This window comes from Danio aesculapii, chromosome 17 (assembly GCF_903798145.1).
Source record: "Danio aesculapii chromosome 17, fDanAes4.1, whole genome shotgun sequence".
Lineage (NCBI taxonomy): Eukaryota > Metazoa > Chordata > Actinopteri > Cypriniformes > Danionidae > Danio > Danio aesculapii.
Window position 1 is genome coordinate 31,897,204 of NC_079451.1, and position 25,466 is coordinate 31,922,669.

At 36.1% G+C, this 25,466-nt stretch overlaps 1 protein-coding gene across 6 annotated transcripts in view; it reads left to right on the top strand.

Annotated features, from left to right (window-relative positions):
• The window catches only part of ank3a (ankyrin 3a), a 154,082-nt gene that overhangs the window by 94,140 nt on the left and 34,476 nt on the right, over window positions 1–25,466 (top strand). For 5 of the 6 annotated variants that reach the window (XM_056477646.1, XM_056477649.1, XM_056477647.1 and 2 more), the window contains 7 exons: window positions 5,773–5,875; window positions 10,947–11,056; window positions 14,012–14,044; window positions 16,761–16,985; window positions 20,577–20,731; window positions 23,033–23,244; window positions 25,087–25,294. In XM_056477646.1, the coding sequence (XP_056333621.1) occupies window positions 5,773–5,875; window positions 10,947–11,056; window positions 14,012–14,044; window positions 16,761–16,985; window positions 20,577–20,731; window positions 23,033–23,244; window positions 25,087–25,294 (1,046 nt within the window). The remainder of the gene's footprint in view (window positions 1–5,772; window positions 5,876–10,946; window positions 11,057–14,011; window positions 14,045–16,760; window positions 16,986–20,576; window positions 20,732–23,032; window positions 23,245–25,086; window positions 25,295–25,466) is intronic. The other variant, XM_056477644.1, reaches the window with a different exon arrangement.

The window sequence follows — 25,466 nt, forward strand, 5'->3', positions numbered from 1 at the left end:
CTAGACACTGTAATTAGTTTGTGTTATTATCAAAATCAGATCGAAAAGATGCATTTATTGTCGAGACAAAACTTTTATTCTAGTGAAAGTCATGCACTTATATCAGAAAATCCACAGAAACTCCCATTATAGTCAATAAAGTTGTGAAATGAGCACAGATGTCTGTGCACACTCGGCTGTACCTAATCTAAATGCTTCTGATTTGCCATTGTTTTTCTAAACTCCACATAAACCTGTGCAGTTTGTTGTTATTCTCAGTATTTCAAGAAATAAATAGTTAAAGGGGTGATCCACTATGATATCATATTTGAAACTTAAAAAAAAACTACAAAAAAAATATATCCGGGTTAGTGAGATCACAAACGCTTCAGGTTATGCGCATTCACCATGCGCATAGACCCCGCGCAGCAAAGGGGCGTGGCCAGAGGCGCTGTAATGTTATAGCAGAGAAAGCTAAAATGCGGTCCTAACGCTGCTATTTTCACAGAGCTTGTTCTGTTTCCGTATTTGGGCTTCCAACGGACACACCACAAAGAGATAAGCGCTTACAATTTAATTTTAATAATGTTCCAGAGAACAAAAAAAAAATATATATATATATATATATATATATAGCTAGCATTTGACAAAGGAGAACTTCGACAATCTCTCCCAGTTCAGTGCTGGATTTGGCTAAAAACTCCTCAAAGAATGAGCAGCTCTAACCATAATAGGACTGTGAGCCACAACCTGTAAGTATTTTTATTTGTTAAATTTGATCTATTACATGCATACTGTTTAGTGTTAACGTTATGTTGTAGCAAGGATGTAAACAACAGGAAATGCTGTGCAATAATTAACAATTTAGCTACAAACTCATATTTATCCGTCAAACCCCTGTAAACACCTGTCTCCACCAGCACTGCAGTGTCCTTCTATGTGGCTGCTTTCCCTGCATTGTACATCTAAAATAACAAACTCACAAAAGATATGTTGGTGTTTTTATTTTACTTACACATGCTTATTCTAAATAAATGTGAAAGGCACTTGTCAGATTTTATTTTAGAGAGCAAACGTAAGGTTTAGCTGTGTCCTCTGTGTCTTTTTCTGTCTGATTCAGGCACAAATTGATACGGCTAACAGCTACTCTGACTGACCGTATTTACACAGCACAAAAGTACATGCTTGTAAGATGTCACTTTTCCTGGTAACGTGGAACTGATCCGCGAATCACAGCACATTGTTAGCTGACCAATCAGAACCTCTTAAGTGCAAGTCTTTCGGAGGAACTAGGAAATATGACTGTTGTTTTCATGTTAGCAGAGTAGCTGTTTATTATCAAAGTAAGAAGTATAAAAAAATTATGTGATTTTCTTTTTTTACAAATAAAGCATGAGCACACATTGCTTTGCATCTTAAAAACACAACCAAGCCTTAAAAATACATTGTGGACCACCTCTTTAAAAAGAAAGTCTTGCTCATCCTGCACAGATCTGATTATAATGAGATAAACTGGAGGTTTATTAATTTTCACATTTCACTTTAGTCATAATAGTGTGGCATTTTTGCCCTTATCCACAAATAAAATATCACACATAATGTACCACAAACTAAGTAAAAAATGTATAATGTATGGGGAGACCAGATTCTCAAATTAATGAGATGTGAACTTGTGTGCATGTATAATTATTATAAGTGGTCTACAAACAAAATTAGAAACCTTTCAAATATTGTAATGCTTTAATTGACACCAAGTGCTCAAAAATATTGATATTAGAACAGCTTGGTTGTAGAATGTGAGGTAGGATGAATATGATTTTAATATAGCTTAGGATGAGAGAACATAAATATTGCACATTTGGTCCACTTCTTCACATGCATGCATACACCAAACCAGTGTAAAAAAAAGACATTAGTTAATGTAGTGGAGGGAAATGAGAGTGTGTACTGCAGAGTGAGTCGGCTGCTGTGAAAATAAAAAAACAATGCAGATCAGGACAAGTTAAAGTGAAATGCAAGAAAACAAGATTAAAGGATAACAAGTTGTAAACCCATTCATCCCAAAACTAGCTCCCAAACCGTCACTTTCTCTTTCATAAACACACCCTCTTGCACTAGGGCTGTGTGCGCTACAGTGCTGTACCTTTAAATCCTGCTGACTGCTGCAGAATTTTCAATCTCTCATACACACTGTGCAACCAACCCTAGACTGCTGTCCTGCAGAGATCCAGGCGTTTCTATGAGCACTGCAGAATTCTGCCAGCGCTCGCACACATTTGATATGAGGTAAAAAGCACTTACTCAAAGTGTCAGTGTATTAGTGGTGCTTTCTATTGCTATTCATCATGAGATAAATATTAAACCTGGGCACATAGATAACCCTGCACTATGATACTGACATGAAAGATAACCTCAGTTTTGTTTAGGAAAGATGTGCTGTTGGTATTACTTTTAAGCGGGAATAACAACATACGTAGGGTAGCCACCACAAAACAGTGCATTAAATGCCATTCAGAACAGCTCAACCACTGACATAAGAATGATAAGAACCATGGTAACCACAGACGTTTGCATGGGCAAGCTCCACTCAGAGTTCAATTTACCTAGACACAAGACTTCTGTTCATTTCAATATACACTTCAGCAGTGTTGGGCAAGCTACTTAGAAAAAAATGTAGTGAGCTAAGCTATTAGCTACTCTACTTAAAATGTAGCTTAACTACACTAAAAGCTACCCTCTGGGAAATTTAGCAAGCTAAGCTAAAAGCTACATCTAAGCTATTTTTTGCAGTTTTCCTTTTTAAATTGAAGCAATTTAAATCCAAATCAATCATTAATAAATCCAGATAAATAAATAAATCCAAATAAATCAAGCATAAATGTTCAGTTCAATTATTTACTGCAAGTAATATGCCAATTCAAACAGAAACAAATTATAGTATATAACAGCAAAAAATAAATAAATAAATCCAATAAAACCAGTTACACATTTAAAATACTATAGTCATTTATAGTAAAGGGAAATATTTAAAATTCTCCTCTGAGTCATCTTTCCTTCAAGCAAATTTCTCGCGTTAGCCTAATTGGTTGGCGACGTCTCTGACCAGAGCGAGGGGTGGCAGTAATGCACCAAAAAGTTTGTTGTACACCAACGTAAAACAGGAAGAAGAAATCGTCATTCTCGCCACCATATGAATTTACTTTTATTGGCCAAACACCAGTGTAGAAACCGAGTCCCCCCTGCAATCAAGTCCGCTTAAGACCCCAATGCATCGTCTGTGTTGAATGCCTGATCAAAAGCTATTCTACTTCTCCACAGTGCAATTATTGTCATATTTGGTGCTTTCTACAGTCTATTCTCAGTCTTGAGATTTTAACAAGACTAATCTTATTAGTAACATTATTATCGGTAACTATGGTAACACGTATAATTAAAATAATTGAACCATTTGTAATCAATAAATGTCTTTTTGATGTTTTTATGTATTTTTATGTAACATTATATATTTACAAGAAGTGGTAGCACGTCATAGGCTATCTAAAATAAAAGCATGAATGAGAAATTCTCCATGCCACAACAGATGCCTTTAGTTGTACATCAGTATACGAAATGCATAATTTTAAATAGTTTTATGTCATTATAACACTTTTATAAATTACATACATTTCAACAAGATTTTGCTGCAGTTATATTTATATATATATATATATATATATATATATATATATATATATATATATATATATATATATATATATATATAAATATACTTTTTTCAAGACATTTCTATACAGCTTAAAGTGACATTTAAAGGCTTAACTTGGTTAATTAGGTTAACTAGGCAGGATAGGGTAATTAGGCAAGTTATTGTATAAAGATGGTTTGTTCTGTAGTTTATCGAAAAGAAATATAGCTTAAAGGGGCTAATAATATTGACCTTAAAATTGTGTTTAAAAAAAATTAAATGGATTTTATTCTAGCCGAAATAAAACAAATAAGACTTTCTGCCAAATAAAAAATATTATCAGACATACTGTGAAATTTTCCTTGCTCTGTTAAACATCATTTAGGAAATATTTAAAAATCAACAAAAACTAATTGGGGCTAATAATTCTGACTTCAACTGTGTATATGTATATTTTAATCAGCTACTATAAACTATACCTATTACAACTCCAGTGAACGAATAGGATCACCCAGGATCCTAGGTGGACCCAATTGTCAGGGGGGACTCTGTGTATGTCGGTGCCGTCATTTACTGATCGGCGATTGGTAAAAGTAGCTTGTGTAGCTACTGCGCTACTTGACTGCCCTACTTGACTATTTGATTTAGAAAGTAGCAACGCTACTGAGACATGTAGTTAAACAAGTAGCGTCACTACTTGTAGCGACGCTGCTGCCCAACACTGCACTAAAGTTTAAAAGTTTGGGGCCGGAGATATTTTTTCTTTTGAAAGGAGTTCATACTTTTATTGAGCAAGGATGCATTAAAATGATCAAAAGTGACAGTAAAGACATTTATAATCTTACAGAATATATCTATTTTAATTAGCTTAACTATTATGGTTTTATACTGAAACGCATATTCATTAGGGCTGCACAATATTTCAGCATTGATATCGCATTGATATTTGTATTATAATTTATCATTTGCATGTGTTTTTTAATGCCTGTAATTGTATAAGGACTTTAAAAGTATTCAGGTATAAGTAATTGTACCATTTGTGACCTTAACTACGATTAATTTTATTAAATTATTTTTATTTTTATTATTCAGTTACTGTACTTGAATACTGTTAGACTTTAAAAACGATAAAACACTTTGTTTCAATTGTATAATTTTCTTGATTATATTTATAGATAGCTATGTAATAAAATACCTGCATATAGAAAATACCTCATATAGAAATGCTCTGCAAATAGCACAGACCACAACGAAAATGTGTTGGGAGACCCCAGGAATTCTATAGATTATTTATTAGATTTTTGTGACCTTAACTATGATAAATTTTCTTAAATTATTTTTATCATTCAGTTACTGTACTTGAATACTGTTAGACTTGGGACATGATAAAACACTTTATTTCAGTTTTATCTTTTTCTTGATTGTATTTATAGTTAGTTAAGCATGAAATACACACAACACATGCAAAAACAAAAAAATATGCACTGCAAATAGCACAACCACATTAGTGTCGGAGGACACTAACATTACAAATTCTTTCCAAATAGAGATATTAAGTCATCAAATTGTATTCATATCGCAATATAAAATATTTATTCCAATATTGTGCAGCTCTAATATTTATTTTATTCTAAAAAACAATACATACAAATGAATGTTTCTACAAAACCGATTTTCTACCACAGGTATAAATTACAAAAAAAATGTAAAATTGTAAATATATGTTAAGGAATTACTGTATTTTTCTTCCTGTAAATGCAGTCTTGGTCAGCATAAAAGACTTCAAAAATTCCTTCAAAAATCAATTAAAAAATCTTACAGACCCCAAACTTTTGAAGGGTTGTATATTTGATTTTAAACGTTGCCCATTTTCAACATGTCTGCCCGTGTCTGTATTCTTCTTACTTCCCTCTCTCTGTTTCTCAGACAATCCTTTCTCTCCTGTCTTCTCTGGAGGGTTTGATTTTTGCTCTCCCTGGATGTTGCATGTTGTAACCTTTTGTGCTTTTGTTTTGTGTTTATGTGTGTTCGTCCCTGTTTGTTCGTCTTTGGCTTTGTGTGTATGTGCTTGTGCGTGTACACATGTGTGAACCTCTTACACACTCCAGTCTGCGCTCCTTCAGCTCAGACAGGTCCAACACTCTGAACAGAAGCTCCTTCGCTCGGGACAGCATGATGATTGAAGAGATTCTGGCACCCACCAAAGACACGGTAAGAAACCCCCTACACTCTTTATCGCTGTTGCTTTTGCTATTGTTCTCATTTGGTACTGTTATACTTCCAGATTGCAGGAAACACACACACTCATATTCTGCTGTGCTGATACAAAACATAGTGAACTACTTTCATAGACAGGATACTGCTGTTTAAGATACCTTACATTGTATTCCTTAGCGGTAAAGGCAATCCCAGAATGCATTATGATGAAGATGTATAGGAATTGTATTTTAATCAGTATCATTATTCTAATATATTGTTTTATTGTTATGTTTTATACCATTACAGTTTTATTAAGAATTTGAATTAGCTTTTTATTCAGATACTTTCAGTTTCTTGTTAATATTTAGTAGTCGTGTACTTTTGCCACTTTTATTAATGTTTGTAAAATATTTTAACAAATTCAGTTTAGTTCTTGTTTTTTATTTCCCATTTTCATTTATTCTTATATTTTTCTGTTGTATTATTTTTGTTTTATATAATTAGTTGAAATTTTATTTTCAGCAACATCTGTGTTTTTCATACTTCATTCATTCATTATATTGTATTTATATTTCAGGCGATACTGAAAATACAATTAGGTCTCGTGAAGTGCTTCGAAATGTGCATTTTTTAAATTCAATGTTTGACATAATCTCAACTGAAAAGAAAAGAGAGGGTGGGACATAGAGTGGCCCCTCCCCTTTTTTAAAAGAAGAGCCAGTAGCAATTAGTTTTTATCACAGCTCTGCCAATGAGAGTGGTTGAGATTAAGTGCATCAAATGATGTCAGATACCAGTCATGTCATATACTAGAGCATTTGATTAGTCAAGATTTGACGAGAAACTGAAGTATGTGGTGACTAGGCATGGGCCGGTATAAGATTCTGACGCTATGATAACCTTGGATAAAAATTTCACGGTATCACAGGATTGTGCTCACTACTCTAAAATATATTCTTTTTAAATGTCTGGGTAAAAAAACAACACATTTTTTTACCCCTTTGAAAACAATAGATTTTATTTTTTGAAAGCTTTGAAATATTTTGGAGCAGTAAACATTCAAATAAATCATTGACTTCTGCTGTCTTCATTTGTTTTCAAAAGCATAGATTTCTTTACAATTTAAAACGCCATGTTTGTATATCTTTTCTGCTGAAAACAATAAATAAATAAATCTTACGCAAATCTTAGCAACGGTATTACAAAAAATAGTTTTAAAACCTTGACTTTTCCAAACAGCAGTATACCTTGAAAACTGTTATCGTCCCGTGCCTAGAGGTGACGTGAATAAAATCGTTGATCCATTTGGGCGAAAGTGACAAACTGCAAGCTTTGGATGTTTATATCAGTTTTATATTTTCTAAATGCAAATTCTGGCACTATTTTGGAGCACACTAGCTTATAGGTATGCTTAAAACTAAGACTGCAACTAACAAATATTGTCATCTCACAGGAACTTTCAAAACTATTTAATTTAGTTTTATCATAAATTTGTGTTTTATGTGTTTGGCATGCCACTGCTTCATCTACATCAACACTGACTGGCTGCCACTAGAAAATAATAGAAGGCTTGATAGCCCTTGACCCTGTACTTATAAAAAGCCAAAGATTTATTGTTAATGCCATTCATTGTCTGGCATTCATCCTACAATTGCAGAACATCCACTCAGGACTTTCCACAACACTGCAAAATGTCCTGGAATATTTGTGTTGGGTCTCATGGGCTTTGCGAAAGGCCGGTCCCCATCCACACAGACGTAAAAACATTCTTCTGTTCTGTCCTGTGTCACATTTTCATTTCCAAACGTGCCTTTAAATAAATCCTCAGACTTTTGGTCTAATAAGAGTTTATTTAGAAATCAAAATGCTTGACCTCGATCTGTCATTAAGTAGATGGCTAGACACTGGGAAAAGGGCAAAGGGGAGGGGGAGAGTGATTGAGTTACACTTGGACTCTGTTAGAACTTTCCATTATGTGATTTCCTGTTCAGTTTTCTGTTTTTTTCTAGAGCCAATATTCACACCAGACTCCTGAAACATGAGAAAGATCATGTGCATGCATGTAAAGGACATGGGTATATCTTAATAGCTCAGTAAAATTGCGTTAGCTACCTCTTGGTAAATATATTTTGCATATTGAAGAGTTTGATCAACATTGGCTCCCTGGTGAAGCACATGTCTGTTCTCGAGGTTACACAGAGGAATAAAGGCAAAGACACAAGACATGTCACTCATATCATTTTGAATGGGGAAAAGTGTAATGGTCAATATGGCGACTAAAGCTTGCCTTCTAGTACAGGAGCCAATCATCAATCACTATATTGCGAATAAAGCCCGCCTTCTAGTACAGGAGCCAATCATCGATCACTATATTGTGAATAAATCCCACCTTCTAGTACAGGAGCCAATCATCAATCACTATACTGCGAACAAAGCCCACCTTCTAGTACAGGAGCCAATCATCGATCGCTGTAGACTGATGATACTCCAGGGGAGGGGCTCGGACCAGATGTGAGTTTCTGCAGATTTTGTGTGATTCGGATATGTATAAATGAAACTAAAGAGACAGATGTCGTTTAAATTTATTGAATATTCCTAATATGAAATTCAATCATAAGCTTGGCAAACAGTTTTGATTAGATCCACCTGTTTGGTAAACCAAGCAAGTCTCTTATATATTATATCTACTAAAAGTAAGTAAATATTACTTTACAAACTGTATTTTAATTAAATATAAATAAATAAAATAAATATAATAATATTAAACTTTCGCATGTAAATAAACAGAATTAATGACAGGCTAAAAAATCTGTCAAAGTCTGCAGATTTCTGTGCGCACAGATTCTGTGTGGGCCTAAAGTTTGAGGAAAGCGCATTTATTTTAAACCATGATCAAAACTGACTTGAACATCCTGTGCAATAAACAATTTTTATTCCCAGCTTCTAGCCAATCAGAAACAAGAATTTCAACAGAATAATAAAATTTTTTTTTACATCTATGGGAAGAAAACTACTTTTTTGTCTTTATTAAACAGCGGTTTACTGTAAAATATATAAATATGCACATTGCTACTGAAGGCTACAATTAAACAGAACACAAGATATTAAAGGAATTTGAAATGTATTCAAAGATTTATTTTTAGACATAATAATCAATACTCAAATGATTTTTTTTTCATAGCTTGGTTTCATGATTTATGTTTATTATGTGGTGCAGTATGTATAACTAACAAAACAAAAACTCTGAAGTAGAACCAGAGCTCTGTTCTGCCATTTCCTGATACAACTGACACAATTCAAACGTTGGGACTGTTTCTTGTGAAAGTAGCAAAATGCAGAGTTTCTTGTCATTATTGGGCAGGAGATGTGCTGTATAATGTCTAGAGACGTTATCACAGATATCAACTGAAATAACTAAGACCTAAAATTCGATCTTGGGATGAACAATTGATATTGAGATTAGGGCTGCTCGATGATGGGAAAAATTATAATAATGATTATTTTGGTCGTAATTTTAATCACAGTTATTTAAAATGATCAAAATGACCCAACCGTTTTTCACAATTGTTTCACAAAAACGATTTTACAATTCTTAATACTGAAGCAGAATGGCACAAACTAACAAAAAGTTACAATTATGGAAAGAAAATAAAAACAATAGAATAAAAATATACAAATGAAACAAACTCTGCTTTAAGCATCTGCACTGGAAGAATTAAACTTGATTTGTTTCCTAATAAAGCTACAAAAGTCTTTCAGTCAAGAGCAGAGAGTAATTTTGTTCTTGCTTAAGTTGTTTGATTAATAATTATAAGAACAGTCGGCAGCAGGAATATAGCGTACTGTCACTTTAAGAGCCGCGCAGATCCGTTTATGTTTTCACTTTCACATGCCGTTTCATTCTCAACTCTTTATGTTCAGTTATTTCTTCATAACAAATGGCGGTTAATGTGAGTAATCACTAAGCGCTGCGTTTTGACCCATTTTTGCATGTATTCTCTTTCACGCTTTTAAAAACATGAATGAATCCCATGCTGCAAAAGACAAGTTACAGTACATGCTTTTATTCATTTTCATGTGTAACTGAGCTTTACAGAGGAACAAATGCATAGGGGGCGGGATATGATGTCTTATCTTGATTCATATTTTTTCATAATCGTTGGAAGCCAAAATCAAAGTCGAAACTAAATTTCGATTAATTGCAAAGCCCTAATTGAGATATATAAAAACAGACTTATGAATTAAGTTCCACTCATGCAGTGGTTTAAACAAATGCTTACCGAGCCCAAGAAGAAACCCACAATGATTTAATCATTTTAATCAAATATAACAGCCATTGGCCGTAACTATTCAACTGCTATGAGACAAGTATTATGTCTAGAGTATTCACTGTTTTCTATTACTATTGCTATTTACTGAGTATAATACTGCATACTAAAGTGTTTTTAGTTTTTGTTTCACGGTCAGATGCTATGTAGCAACAGTAACAGCTGTGATACCTGCCTTGACAGCATTTTTGGGCATAATTCAAGTGTCAAATTCAGGTTCAATTAGAGACAGAGAAAGACAAATCACTTGAACTACATCAGAGAACACTACCTGTTTCTCATTTTTGGCAGAATAAGGATTATTGTTTCCTACTTTTACAGCCCTAAACTAAAATATGTGTATGTTTCTTTTAAAGCTACAGAGTTTGATATTTCCTACATGGTTGAACCTCAGAATAAAGTACAGGTCCTTGATCATGACCAATAATCTCTCCATCTTTTTCACCATTTCCTCACACAGTTGTTTATTTCATTAGTTTTCTGCATTTTGTTTTTCTTGCCATGTTTTCACCAGATGAATTTCAAAGACATTCTGTTTCCTAACTGTATCTTTGGCAGCAGTTTTACAAGGCATCTCAGGAATCTTCAGAGAACCAAGTCATCAGATTTAAGAATAAAACATAACTGAATTAGGTCTTATCACTTCTTAATATAATTAGAATATGTAATGCTTTAACAACCCGCGCATTCCTTTAAAGTTAATGCAGCTTTCTTGACCTTGAAGAGTGTGTTTTCGTGTTTGGGTGTGTTTACAGCATCTTGCAGTGACCCGTGAATACAACAATGAGTGTATGCGGAGGTACAGCTGGACACCTGACACCGTGGACCACTCACACAACACTGTGTGCAGTCCTGTGCACTCTGGGTAAGACTTTTTTTATTTGCTTTTAAAGGACGCAAATACATACAGTTGAAGTCAGAATTATTAGCCCCCCTGAATTAGGCACCCTGTTTACCCCCCCCCCCCCCCCCCCAATTTCTGTTTAATGGAGAAAAAAAGAATTTTTCAACAAATTTTTAAACATAATAGTTTTAATAACTCATTTCTAATAACTGTTTTATTTCATTTATTTATTTATTTTATCATTTTAAAATTTGACTAGATATGTTTCAAGACACTTGTTTACAGCTTAAAGTGACATTTAAATGCCTAACTAGGTTAACTGGGTTAACTAGGCAGGTTAGGGTAATTAGGCAAGTTATTGTATATTGATGGTTTGTTCTGTAGAATATCGAAAAAAAATTGCTTAAAGGGGCTAATAATTTTGAGCTTAAAATGGTTTTTAAAAAATTAAAACTGCTTTTATTCTAGTCGAAATAAAACAAGTAAGACTTTCTCCAGAAGAAAAAATATTATCAGACATGCTGTGAAAATGTCCTTGCTCTGTTAAACATCATTTGGGAAATATTTAAAAAAGAAAAAAAAATCAAAGAGGGGCTAATAATTCTGACCTCAACTGTATATAGCCACAACAATGACATTTTTATATAATTTAATGTTATGTTTGGGGTTGATAAGATGAAATATTTGTACTGTTATATTGTAAAATATGTCAAGAAATATATCGGTTGTTATTTAAGTGATAAATTATTGATTCCTTTTAATGGCAAAACAGAATTTTTTCATTGATTACTCCAGACTTCTGTCACAGGATTTTTGTGCTGCTTAATATTTTTGTTGAAATCTTGATACACATTTATTCAGCATTATGAATCAAATATTTAAACATTTTTTATAACATTTTAAACTCATTTTTAATCGGTTTAATACATTCTTGCCAATCAAAAATCTTATTGACCCCAAACCTTTAAATGAGCAGTGCTCATCCCCCCTTGCTTTGCTATTAATGTTTATTTTGTTATAAGAAATATAGTCATTTCTGTCTATTAGTAGCAGCAAATAAATTGCGGTTCTTTTAGCTTTTTTCGTTCATCTCAATACTAGATTAACTCCCAACTAGACCTGTCACGATATCTATTTTTTGTTGTATGATATATTGCACCAGAATATATTGCGATAAATGATACTATTGTCATTTTAAGACCATTTTATGCCACTCATTATATAATGGCAGAATGACAATATATTATCATCATAATGCAAGTACACTCTTCCAAAGAACACATCATGTTTTAACAATTACCAGATCTATTTTCAGTTGTCAGACACATTCATGAAAAAATACTATAGTAATTTATAGTAAAAATTATAGTGTTTTTTTTTTTTACCCTAATGACACCTCTAATAGATATAGAGATGTTGCACAATCAACTAAAATGTTGCTAGAATTGGTTTTTATGTACAGAGCAATATACACTCACCGGCCACTTTATTAGGTATACCTGTCCAACTGCTCACTAACGTAAATTTCTAATCACATGGCAGCAACTCAATGCATTTAGGCATGTAGACATGGTCAAGACATGGCTGTTGGTGTCAGACGGGCTGGTCTGAGTATTTCAGAAACTGCTGATCTCCTGGGATTTTCATGCCCAACCATCTCTAGGGTTTACAGACAATGATCTGAAAAAGAGAAAATATCCAGTCAGCGGCAGTTCTGTTGGCGCAAATGCATTGTTGAACAAAAGAGGTTAGAGGAGAATGGCCAGACTGATTCGATCTGATAGAAAGACAACAGTAACTCAAATAACCACTCGCTACAATTGAGGTATGCAGAAGTGCATCTCTGAATGCACAACACGTTTAACTTGGGCTACAGCAGCAGAAGACCACACCTGGTACCACTCCTATCAGCTAAGAACAGGAAACTGAGGCTTCAAATCGCACAGGCTCACCAAAATTAGACAATAGAAGATTGGAAAATTGTTGCCTTGTCTGATGAGTCTCGATTTCTGCTGCGTTATTCGGATGGTAGGGTCAGAATTTGGTATCAATAACATGAATGCTTGTATCAATCCTGCCTTGTATCAATGGTGTGGGGGATATTTTCTTGGCACACTTGGGGCCCATTAGTACCAATTGAGCAATGTGTCAACGCCACAGCCTACCTGAGTATTGTTGCTGATCATGTCCATCCCTTTATGATTACAGTGTACCCGTCTACAGGATAACGCACCATGTAAAAAGCCAAATCATCTCTGACTGGTTTCTTGAACATGACAATGAGTTTACTGTACTCAAATGGCCTCCTAAGTCACCAGATCTCAATAGAGCATCTTTGGGATTCAAATCATGAATGTGCAGCCGACAAATCTGCAGCAACTGCGTGATGCTCTCACGTCAATATGGGCGAAATTATATTTCCAGTACCTTGTTGAATCTATACTACGAAGGATTAAGGCAGTTCTGATGGCAAAAGGGCGTCCAGCCTAGTATTAGTAAGGTGTATCTAATGAAGTGGCCGGTGAGTGTACAGTATATTGCATTACCAAAAATGATTGAGGTCATGTCCAAGTCAATATATTGATTATTGTGACAGGCCTACTCCCAACTTTTAACAGTCAAGGGGGATTGAGGATCTAATTAGCATGTTATATTAGGGATGCCATTCAGGATTAGTGAAGGATGTTTTAACCCAGACAGTCTGCAAACATGATGCTTGGACAAGCATGCCAAAAGCTACTCATCTGCTTCATTGAGCTGTTTGCATAAAACACATTTTGTTTTCCTTTAGGTTTTCCCCTCTCACACTTTCTGCTGCATTGCACATAAGATCTGATCTGTGACATCAGCTTCATGTCTTGCTTACATGTATGTCAGCTGTTTTACCATGACAAGGACTGTAATAATGAATGTTGTTGTTTTTTTTACCTCCTGCTTTCTGTTCTTTTTCCCCCTTGTAATTTTTTCCTTTTGCAGCCCTTCCTCCCCGCTTCCTCAGTATGACTCCAGGTGAAAACTGAGTCCGGTGACATCACTCTTTCTATAGCTTTCTGTCCTGTCTTTTTCATCTGTCCTCTCCTGTTTTCTTTATCTCTATCCTGCTCTCTGGTGTTTTATTCCCTGTTTTATCTCCTCATGCGTGTGAGCGCTCCTCCACACTGTGTGCGAGTGTGTTTTTAGCCGGTCTTTGGGAAATGGACTTCACATGCATTTAGACATCAGCAACTTCAGCACATTCTCAGAATAAATTGCAGATCACTCATTACACACAGAGCTTCCACCATCAGCACATTAGAAATTTGTGTTGACAGGGAGGAAAGGTTTTTGTAACGTTCTTCAGATAACTGTAAGACTTTACAATGATATTTGCATTGAACGGTGACACATTATTTGTGATCATTTTGACTATTTGAAGTGCACTTATTTATGCATGTATCAAAGTCAAAGTCAGCTTTATTGTCAATTCAACCACATGTACAGGACATACAGAGAATGGAAATTGTGTTACTCTCAGACCTATAGGTGCAGATAATATTATACATACAAATACACATATAATCTGAAAAATGTAGGTAAAAATAAAAATGATATACAATACAATTACAATTAAGGAAAATACATCTACAGATCTGTCAGAAAAATAGATGATCTGTCATTGAAACATTTGTTTCCATGAAACCTCATGGATTAAATATGTATGCTTTAACCCTTTAACCGCCCCACCAACAAAACTAATTTTGGATTGCATTTTTTAACTCTTATGTCGCCAGTTAACACACTCAATGCATTTTTAACACATCCCTATAATTTCTAAAATATCAACCATTTGGTATGGGTTGATATGTTGGTTTAATGGTAAAAGTATCGGAATTAATACAGATACTATAAAATATCAGAAAATATGAAGTGTAAGACCAATATATTTAAAAAAAAACATTAAAGATAAAACATTAAACATTAAAAAATGTTATAATTCTAAATCTTTATTTTTTGAAGTATGCCATAAAATATTTCAGATTCTCATTTAACACAGTAATTTACACATTTTCTTGTGTTTTTTTTTTTACAATAAAACCAAAATCAAGTGTAGTAGTGCAAAAGAATTATGTTTGTTTGATTATTTTGTAAACCAACAATGCTGTGTGTGTAAACCATTATTTAAAACAGTCATTCTTTAAATGACTTTAACAGTCATTATTTAAAATATGGTCAACTATTTGGTAGAGCAGGCAAAATGGGTAAATATATAATAATATATATTGCTACTATTTATTGTTATGTTCATATAAAAATAATAAAATTTTAATATGAGATTTTAATTTATTTTTTAACAATATGAAAAACAAGTTTACTTAATTATTAAATACAATTTGCCCTATTTGATTGAATAAATCTAGTCTTAAAACTTTATAGGACACTCACTGAAATACTCATTGGAAAAATGTTGCAGTGTTACTCGGGGTTATTGCAAGAATTTTGAACTTTTATATTATAAAATATATATAGTGCGTATACACTGTAAAAAATGCTGGGTTCCACACAATCGATTTTTGTTGGGACAACATTAAGAAATTAAATTATCTTCTAGTTTTCACAAATGTAAGCTGATTGAGCAAAAAACAAATAAGTTGTCCCCTAAAAAACTCAAAAATTGTCTTGTTTCAGCTCATTTTAAATAAGTAGTTTGAGCAAACACCAAACGTAATTTTTTTTGAGTGTAGAAAATCATCATACCCCTTTAAAATAATGACTTTATTTGTCAAACAGCCTGAAATCAAATCACATTCCAAATAACTTTTCTAGCCTTTGAACTGTTTTGTAGTCTTCTAACCTGTGGCTTTCTACAACCTTATCTTGAAGATCTTTTGAAAGCAGGGTGTACTGTGAGTAAAGGTATATATTTTCACAGGGTATGATAATTTTCTGTAGGCACTGTATATATTGTAATCAATGTCAATGAAGTCTATTTCAATATGATCTATTTGTTTTGGGGGGTTTTTTACCCAGTAAAGGGTTAAAGAGACTTTAAGTTAAAATACAAGTTTATTATGTACTCTTTATCATCAATAGGTTGAATTATTTCACACAATGACATTTTAGTTTCAGTGTTTAAAACTCATGTACATGTAACAATCACACAATGGCAGCGCACATGCAAATACATTCAGTACATTCATTTCATATTAATGGGGGTTTGGGGTTTTCTGTCCACCTGTGGAGGTGCTTCTGGTCACACTGCTGATCACTGATCACTGCTTCGAAACAATTGATCTTGGCAGTAAAAAGGGACATTATTTTCAGCTTTACAAACTGGGTAGCGAGTACAGAGTCTGAGGCCATATTTTGGTGCATCAATATTCAAGGAACTCCTTGTGTTTCCCGTTTACATGTCTCTACTGCTATTATTTGAGGCACTAGACACTGCCAGGTTTAACAGCTCGAAGCACTGTCACTCTTTTTTTAATTGTTTTTCCTTGACTGAAGTGTCTCTCTCACTTTAACAGTCTGTTCTTGCTTACTGTTTCTCTTCCTTTTTGTTTCTGCTGAGACCCTTCTCTTGTTCCTTCCCCTCCCTCTCACCACGTGTGTTGGGTGTACAGTGATCACAGCATGGGAATCGTCTCTCACTCGTTCATGTCTGTGTAGTGGGTTAGCGTGGTGTCCCTATTTCTTTCTTCATTTCCGTCCCTGTCTGTTTCAATAATTCTTTCTTCTCTTCTTGCAGGTTCCTAGTGAGTTTTATGGTGGATGCTCGGGGCGGGTCGATGAGAGGAAGTCGTCACGATGGTATGCGTATAATCGTTCCACCCAGAAAGTGTCCTGCACCGACACGGATCACCTGTCGTCTAGCAAAGCGCCACCGCCTTGCATACCCACCGCCTATGGTGGAGGGAGAGGGTCTTGTGAGCAGACTGGTGGAAATGGGGCCAGCTGGGGCACAGTTTTTGGGGTAGGATTTACTCCATGGTGGTTTAAAGTATCTGTGTTTTCACAAAAAAGTCATGATTTTTTTTAAGATGCAGAAAAGCAGAATCAGAGAATTTAGATTTAGTAATATAAACAATGTTGATTTAATGCAATTGCAATGTACAGTGCATCCAGAAGGTATTCATAGCGCTTCACTTTTTCCACATTTTTTTATGTTACAGCCTTATTCCAAAATGGATTAAATGCATTAATTTGCTCAGAATTCTACACAAAATACCCCATAATGACTATGTGGAAAAAAGTTTTTTTTTGAAATTGTTGCAAATTTATTAACAATAAAAAATCAGAAAAATCACATGTAGATGAGTATTCACAGCCTTTGCCATGAAGCTCTAAATTGAGCTCAGGTACATTCTGTTTCCACTGGTAATTCTTGAGATGTTTCAGCAGCTGAATTGGAGTTTACCTGTGGTGAATTCAGTTGATTGGACATGATTTGAAAAGGCATACACCTGTCTATATAAGGTCCCAGGGTTTGTCAAAGCACAAACCAAGCATGAAGACAAAGGAATTGTCTGTAGACCTCTGAAACAGAATTGTTACAGAAAAATGTCTGCTGCTCTGAAAGTTCCAATGAGCACAGTGACCTCCATCATCCGTAAGTGGAAAATGTTTGGAACCACTAGGACTCTTCCTAGAGCTGGCTGGCCATCTAAGCTGAGAGATTGAGGGAGAAGGGCCTTTGTCAGGGAGGTGATCAATAACCCGATAACAAATAACCACTCTGTCTGAGCTCAAGCGTACTTCTGTGGAGAGAGGAGAACCTTACAGAAGGACCACCATCTGTTCAGCAATCCACCCATCAGGCCTGTATGGTAGAGTGGCCAGATGGAAGACACTCCCTGCCTGGAATTTGCCGAAAGGCCTCTGAATGACTCTCAGACCATAAGAAACAAAATTCTCTGGTTTGATGAGACTAAAATGTAACTCTTTGGAGTGAATGCCAACTGTTACGTTTGGAGAAAACCAGGCACCGCTCATCACAAGGCTAATACCATCCCTGTGAATACCATTCACTGTGAAGCTTGGTGGTGGCAGCATCATGGTGTGGGGATGTTTTTCAACAGCAGGAACTGGAAGACTTGTCAGGATAGAGGGAAAGACGAATCCAGCAATGTACAGAGACATCCTGACCTGCTCTTGACCTCAGACTGGGGTGATGGTTCATCTTCTAGCAGGACAATGATCCAAAGCACACTGTCAAAATATCAATGGAGTGGTTTCACAACAACTCAGTGAATGTCCTTGAGTGGCCCAGCCGAAACCCAGACCTAAATCCTATTGAACATCTCTGGAGAGATCTGAAAATGGCTGTACACCGTCGTTTCCTATTCAACCTGATAGAGCTTGAGAGGTACTGCAAAGAGGAATGGCCAAAAATTCCCCAAAACAGGTGTGCCAATCTTGTGGCATCATATTTAAAAAGAGCCCATATTATACATGAAATAGGGTCATATTTAGGTTGTAAGGGTCTCCAACAACAGTCTAATATGCATGCAAGGTCAAAAAACACTTTGATGGTCTTATAATCTGCATTTATTTTTACCTAATTATCCCACCGACTCCCATATGAATCGTTCAGCGATTCATTTGTTCCCAAACCCCTCCTCAGCGCGAAACTAATCTGCGCTGATTGGACCGATGACAGCCTGCTGCGATTGGTCGACACGGACAAGGCTTCAGCGCGAGAGTGAAATGCTCAGCTGCTAATCTACAATATAAAAGTAGTCACAGTGCATACACGCTTCATAGTGGATTTTGGCTGCCAGTGGGTGAATGTAAACACAGACGATGGACTAGAAAATACTGACGACTAACTATTTTATTGAGCAAAAAGTCCAAGAACTGGCGAGGAGATCTCCTGGCCTCCTAGTCACAGTCTTCTTGGTCTTTTCACACACACACAGGGCCTGCGCGTCCATAGAGAAGCGGCTGAATAGAAAGGGCGTGGCGCTCAGTTATATCCGCGAATACCCGTGCGTTACACACACGAGGAGACACACACAGACACAGGGCCGGCGCGTCCATAGAGGAGCGGCTGAATTAAGAGGGCGCGGCGCGGTTATATCCGCGAATACCCGTGCGTTACACACACGAGGAGACACAGACACACACACACACAGGGCCGGCGCCTCCATAGAGGAGCGGCTGAATTGAGAGGGCGCGGCGCGGTTATATCCGCGAATACCCGTGCGTTACACACACGAGGAGACACAGACACACACACACACAGGGCCGGCGCCTCCATAGAGGAGCGGCTGAATTGAGAGGGCGCGGCGCGGCGCGGCGCTCAGTTGTCTCCGCGAATACCCGTGCGTTACACACACGAGGAGACACAGACACACACACACACACACACAGACACATTACTCCTACCCGAGGACACGACACACACGCCTAGAGCGCTAGTTCAGCTTGCTGGGTGCAATTTAGACACCTCACCTCGAACCTGAGCTGAAATATTTTGAAACTTGACCGTTGCATGTGTGTAAACAGCTGACGATCCGTAATCAAAGCGGCACGCGTCGCGTTTTCAACGTGGCTTTACACGCGATATGAGAATATAAAGAGTTAACCTGATACAGCACACGCGGTTACAAGTAACAAAACACAACTAAATACATAGTTTGCAAGATAGAGTAAACGAGGCAATAATTTTAATCGCACGTACTTACACTTGTGAAATGGGGGTAGAAACTGATTCATGATCCACTGATCCATGTTCAGACAGTCTTCACTGATCCTTCCTTTAACAAACTGAAGAAGTCTTCTTTGAAAGCATATAGTTTTCAGAAGCACTCAGAACTGCTCAAGGCTGGGCTATATTGCTGATGTTTCATCTTTGATTAGACTGTCCATAATATCCATCTGCACAGCGTGACTTCATTCGACCGGTGTCTGTCTGTGTGTGTGTGTGTGTGTGTGAGACTTTTTTTATGTTAGTGGGCGGGGCCGCAGGTTTCAAATCTCCCGGGTTTGCGCGCCCAACTACTTGTGTTTCGTAGCTGCGTCATCGCGAAACACCTAATGACTCGTTATCAAGACGACTCGTTTGAAGCACTATGAGTCGACTCTTTTATAGATGAATCAATAGTTTTAAACACTGTACACTTACAGATTTAAGCCTTAGCTGGATATTTCACTTCACTTAGAGCTGTGTGACACACTACATGGAAGGGCATTTTCAAAAACCCATAATATGGGCTCTTTAAAAAGACTTGAGACTGTAATTGCTGCCAAAGGTGCATCAACAAAGTATTGAGTAAAGGCTGTGAATACTGATGTACATGTGATTTTTCAGCTTTTTTATTTGTAATAAATTTGCAACAATTTCAAAAAATCTTTTATCACATTGTCAATATTGGGTATTGTGTGTCGAACTTTTGAGGAAATAAAAAAAAAACTTAATCCATTTTGGAATAAGGCTGTAACAAAAAAATGTGGAAAAAGTGAAGCACTATGAGTACTTTCCAGATGCACTGTAAATGGATTTAAGGTATTTTGATTTTAATGTTCAGTGAATTGGCTTTAATTGTGTTTACTTAATTTTCAGACCTGTGATAGTAGAAATTCCCCATTTTGGCTCCATGCGAGGAAAGGAGAGAGAGCTGATCGTCTTACGCAGTGATAATGGAGAGACGTGGAAAGAACATCATTATGACTGCAAAGTGACAGAGCTCACCTCAATCCTCAATGGCATGGACGAAGGTAACGTATAAAAGCTGATTAAACTGCAAACTTCTGAATGTGTCGTTTTAAAGGTGCCATAGAATGAAAATATCTTCTAGGACAGTGGTGTGCAAATCTTTTAGACCTGAGGGCCACATGTCAAATCCTTCAAAAAATAACTTTTATTTATAGTGACAGTATGCATGAAACATGTAATATCGGACAGAAACATGTCACATTAACACAAAACAGATTTATTTTTTAATAGTTATTATTGAGTCAAATTTACAAGTCAAATGAATTTGCAATGCTATTTATATTTATATCAATCCTCATAAAACAATAAATAATCTCTTATAAAATATAATAATAATAATGTAATAATTTTTACAGTGGAGAATAGAAAATATATTGTCTGATAGAAAAAATCTCATATTAACACATTAAAAATAATTCTTAAATTTACTACTTAAAGAACATACAGATCAATCATCTTAAAACTTGATAAAACCCACAAATCTTTGATAAAAGAACTTTTTTAAAGTGGATGTATGCATGGAAAATATATTCTATGAAAAAAATTATACATTTAACCAGCAATTATTATATAATTTGAGTCAAATTCACAACAATCTCATTTGAGCTTGTATTAATATGCTCATATCAGTCATTATAAAACTATGAAATAAAACGGAGGGCGACGCAGTGCCGCAGTAGGTAGTGCTGTCGCCTCACAGCAAGAAGGTCGCTGGTTCGAGTCTCGGCTGGGTAAGTTGGTGTTTCTGTATGGAGTTTGCATGTTCTCCCTGCATTCGCGTGGGTTTCCTCCGGGTGCTCCGGTTTCCCCCTCAGTCCAAAGACATGCGGTACAGGTGAATTGGGTAGGCTAAATTGTCCGTAGTGTATGTGTGTGTGAATAGGTGTGTATGTGTTTCCCAGTGATGGGCTGCAGCTGGAAGGGCATCAGCTGCATAAAACATATGCTGGATAAGTTGGTGGTTCATTACGCTGTGGCGACCCCAGATTAATAAAGGGACCAAGCTGAAAAGAAAATGAATGAATGAATGATTGAGATTAAATGGAAGAAGAATCTTAGTCTTTGTTATTCCAAGTCATGTTATTATGAGTGTTTCAATGTGAGCAAAGAGCCTGAAAATAGAGTAATATTAATATTGACAGCAACACCCTCGCAAAATACCTAGCTGATTCAGTCGCTGCCTAACGACATAAAAAAGCGCATAGCGCGCCTTTTTTTCTTGTCAACAAAAAGGCAGTGCGGTGCATCTTGCATTTTTCGAACGTAAATGCGCATTCGGTGTGATCGGTCCCTTAGGTTGTTGTCTTTAAAAACAGCAATACTTTCTTGTCATATTAGACCTACCGCTTTCTGTCCGATATTGGTAAAGAAGTATTTTGTTGTCCATTCTTCCTTAAACACACGACATTCAGAGTGATTTTTTTTTTTTTGCCTTACTCATTTTCAGTCATTAATGGTCGAGTGCATTTTAATATTCGAGAATGTGTTCTAATTATACTGGTTGGACTAACTGTACCGCGTGCAATACTGCCATCAAATGGCGTTCACTTGTATTGCATCATTAATTTACTCAGAAGCAGCATTTTAAAAACTCCCTCGCGGGCTGAATGAAAGTCTTCAGCGGGCCGCATATGGCCCACGGGCCGTAGTTTGCCCACCTTTGTTCAAGGATATTGCTGGGCATAGCTGAATAATAAGAGTTCAGTGCATGGAAATGACATACTGAGCCTCAAACACCATTGTTTCCTAGTTCTTATGTAAATTTCATGAGTGTAAAATCTCAGTGGAAAACAGACAAATCGGAACAAACCATTGATTCTGATGATCCACATAGAATCTTTAATATAGACACTGCTGGCAGCTTTTGACTGGCCACAACATTTCCTAGTTCAGGAAAGAAAGATGGATTCTAAATTTGTTTAGCATGCCCAAAGAGGCATAGGGTGTGTTAAACTGTATCTTTTGTTATTTTTAACGTGCATATTGTGAAATATGCGACGTTACATGTTTGTAATGAGGCAACAAACACATCTAGACTTCTGAAATTAAGGGTTAAATGCACATTTATGCATTGTGTTTTGTTTTGTGCATTTATACACAGTTTTATCACTGTTTATTCCGAAGTGAAGGGACGCCAGTACACTTCAAATACTCATCTGTTTATGCAGAGGTTGATATTAATTCCTGCCACTGTTTTCATATATGTGAAAACCACAAAATACAACTCTAAATACATGAATTTATGACACATTTAAATAAATCTTTATAATTTTATCTTTTTTTTTTTTCATATTTGATTGCAGAGATGGACAGTCCAGCAGAACTGGAGAAGAAGCGGATCTGCCGCATCATCACAAAAGATTTCCCACAGTACTTTGCAGTGGTGTCACGTATTAAGCAAGAAAGTGATCACATGGGCCCAGAGGGCGGAGTCTTGACCAGTGAAGCAGTTCCCATGGTGAAGGCTGCCTTCCCACAGGGAGCGCTTACCAAGAAGATTCGCGTAGGACTACAGGTATACATAAATAATAAGCATAAGAGCTTATCAAGATGACTGTTGTGTTTGATCAGACTTTGTCATTTAATCGTAGTGGTTTCAGGTGGAAAACCTAGAAACATCCTGGAGTTTATAAGTGCCCATATTATACATTTTTTAATGGTTCATAAATAAGTTTTGCAATAAGTTTACCTGCATCCATGGTCAAAAATCACTTTAACATTCTCCTAAAATACAGTGCAGTCTCCCCTCTCCCCTCTCAGGGATTCTGTCTTTCTAAATTCATAGGTACAATCTTTTTAACACGTCAGCAGCCCAAATCAATCTCTTTCAGGCCTCAGCCTAGTGTTTAGGGTCAAGTTAAAATATGACTAAAAAAAGAAATATGACTGTTTTATATTCCTCATTTCTGGTAGTTAAGAATGCAGTAGGTTCTTTCTTTTTTGAGACAATAACTATTTATTGTGCTTTGTGAACGCATAGCAGATATTTTGCAATCACAAAGAGCTATATTTCTGAAAAAATAATAATCATGGCACTTTAAAATTGTGTGTATACAATAGGCATCCATAGTGAGTTTTTTTGAGAGATTTTTTTTTCAATAATCATTTTAATCAGTTCATAAGAAATAACCAGATTGATGCATAATTTAAAGTAATTTTACCAGTTTACATAAAACTGGCCTGTCTTGTTGTTTCAAGAGGTCTGGAATCTTTTTTCTCTCACACACACATGCACACGCACACACACACACACACACACACACACACACACACACACATACAAAAAATAATAATTATAATAATAATAATCATTCATTCATTTTCTTTTCGGCTTAGTCCCTGTATTAATCTGGGGTTGCCACAGCGGATTGAACCACCAACTTATCCAGCACGTTTCACACAGCGGATGCCCTTCCAGCCACAACCCATCTCTGGGAAACATCCATACACACTCACTCACACACATACACTACTGACAATTTAGCCTTCCCAATTCACCTGTACCGCATGTCTTTGGACCGTGAGGGAAACCCGGTGGAAACTCACGTGAACGCAGGGAGAACATGCAAACACTATAATCGAGTCTCTCTGTATTATAACAGTTGTCAGGATGCATTTAGTAGCAAATATCATATGGCCATAGTTTAGAAAATAACAATATATGTGTTTCACAAAGAGAAAATACGGAGATTACAGTCATAAAAAGCTCTACACTTAGATGGTTAGTTAGTAAATGCACAGTTTTCCCCTCCTATTCCTTTTTTTGAATATTTTTAATTATAGTTTTTGCAGACATAGAACAGACAGATAAACCCATCATAAAACAATAATCTGTGCAAAATGTAAAATAAAGCATTAACAAGGTAAAATGGCAGCATACAAGACATATATGATCTACAAAAAGACACAGCAATGGATGTAAAGAGAGAAAGAAAAAACCTTACAAATCTTCAGAAATTAAACAACACTATTAGTCTTTATGGTGTTTTAGAAAAAAAAAAACTCTGGATCCCACATTTTATCAAAGTTCGCAGAGTTTCTAGAAGAGGTATATCTAATTCTTTTCAAAAGTAAAGTGGAGGTAAGTCCAAGAAGCCAGTCAGAAAATAGAGGCATAACATTTTTGTTCCAGAGACAAAGGATAACTTTTTTGAGCTATGATTACTGAACAGGTAACTGTACATTTTGGTTAAAAGTCTCTGAGGGAAACTGAGGGATAAACTTTACTAAGCTTTGCTTTAAAATAGTGAAGTCTGTGTAAACTTTGTACTGAATAAAGTAGTGTCTAGAATTTATAGAACATGAATTTCCCTAATGTTCCTAATACTGCTGTTGTCTCTGTCTATTTCTTTCTCAGGCACAGCCAGTGCCAGAGGACACGGTGAGGACCATCATTGGTAACCGTGCCTCCTTCAGCCCGATTGTTACTGTGGAGCCCAGGAGAAGGAAATTCCACAAGCCCATTACCATGACAATCCCTGTGCCGCCCAGATCCAAAGAGGCTGTTGCTAATGGACGCAAAGGAGAGCCTGCACCCTGCCTTAGACTGCTGTGTAGCATCACAGGCATGTGAATAGTGGTAGATTGTGTGTGTGTGCGTGTGTTCAGTTGAAATAAGATGGGAGGAAAAATTTCGCATTGTGAAATTTAGATTTTAATATTTCAATACTTTCATTTGAGGGCAGAAATATTAATGAATCACAATGGTTAAATAAATGTGCAACATCATCTGGTGGT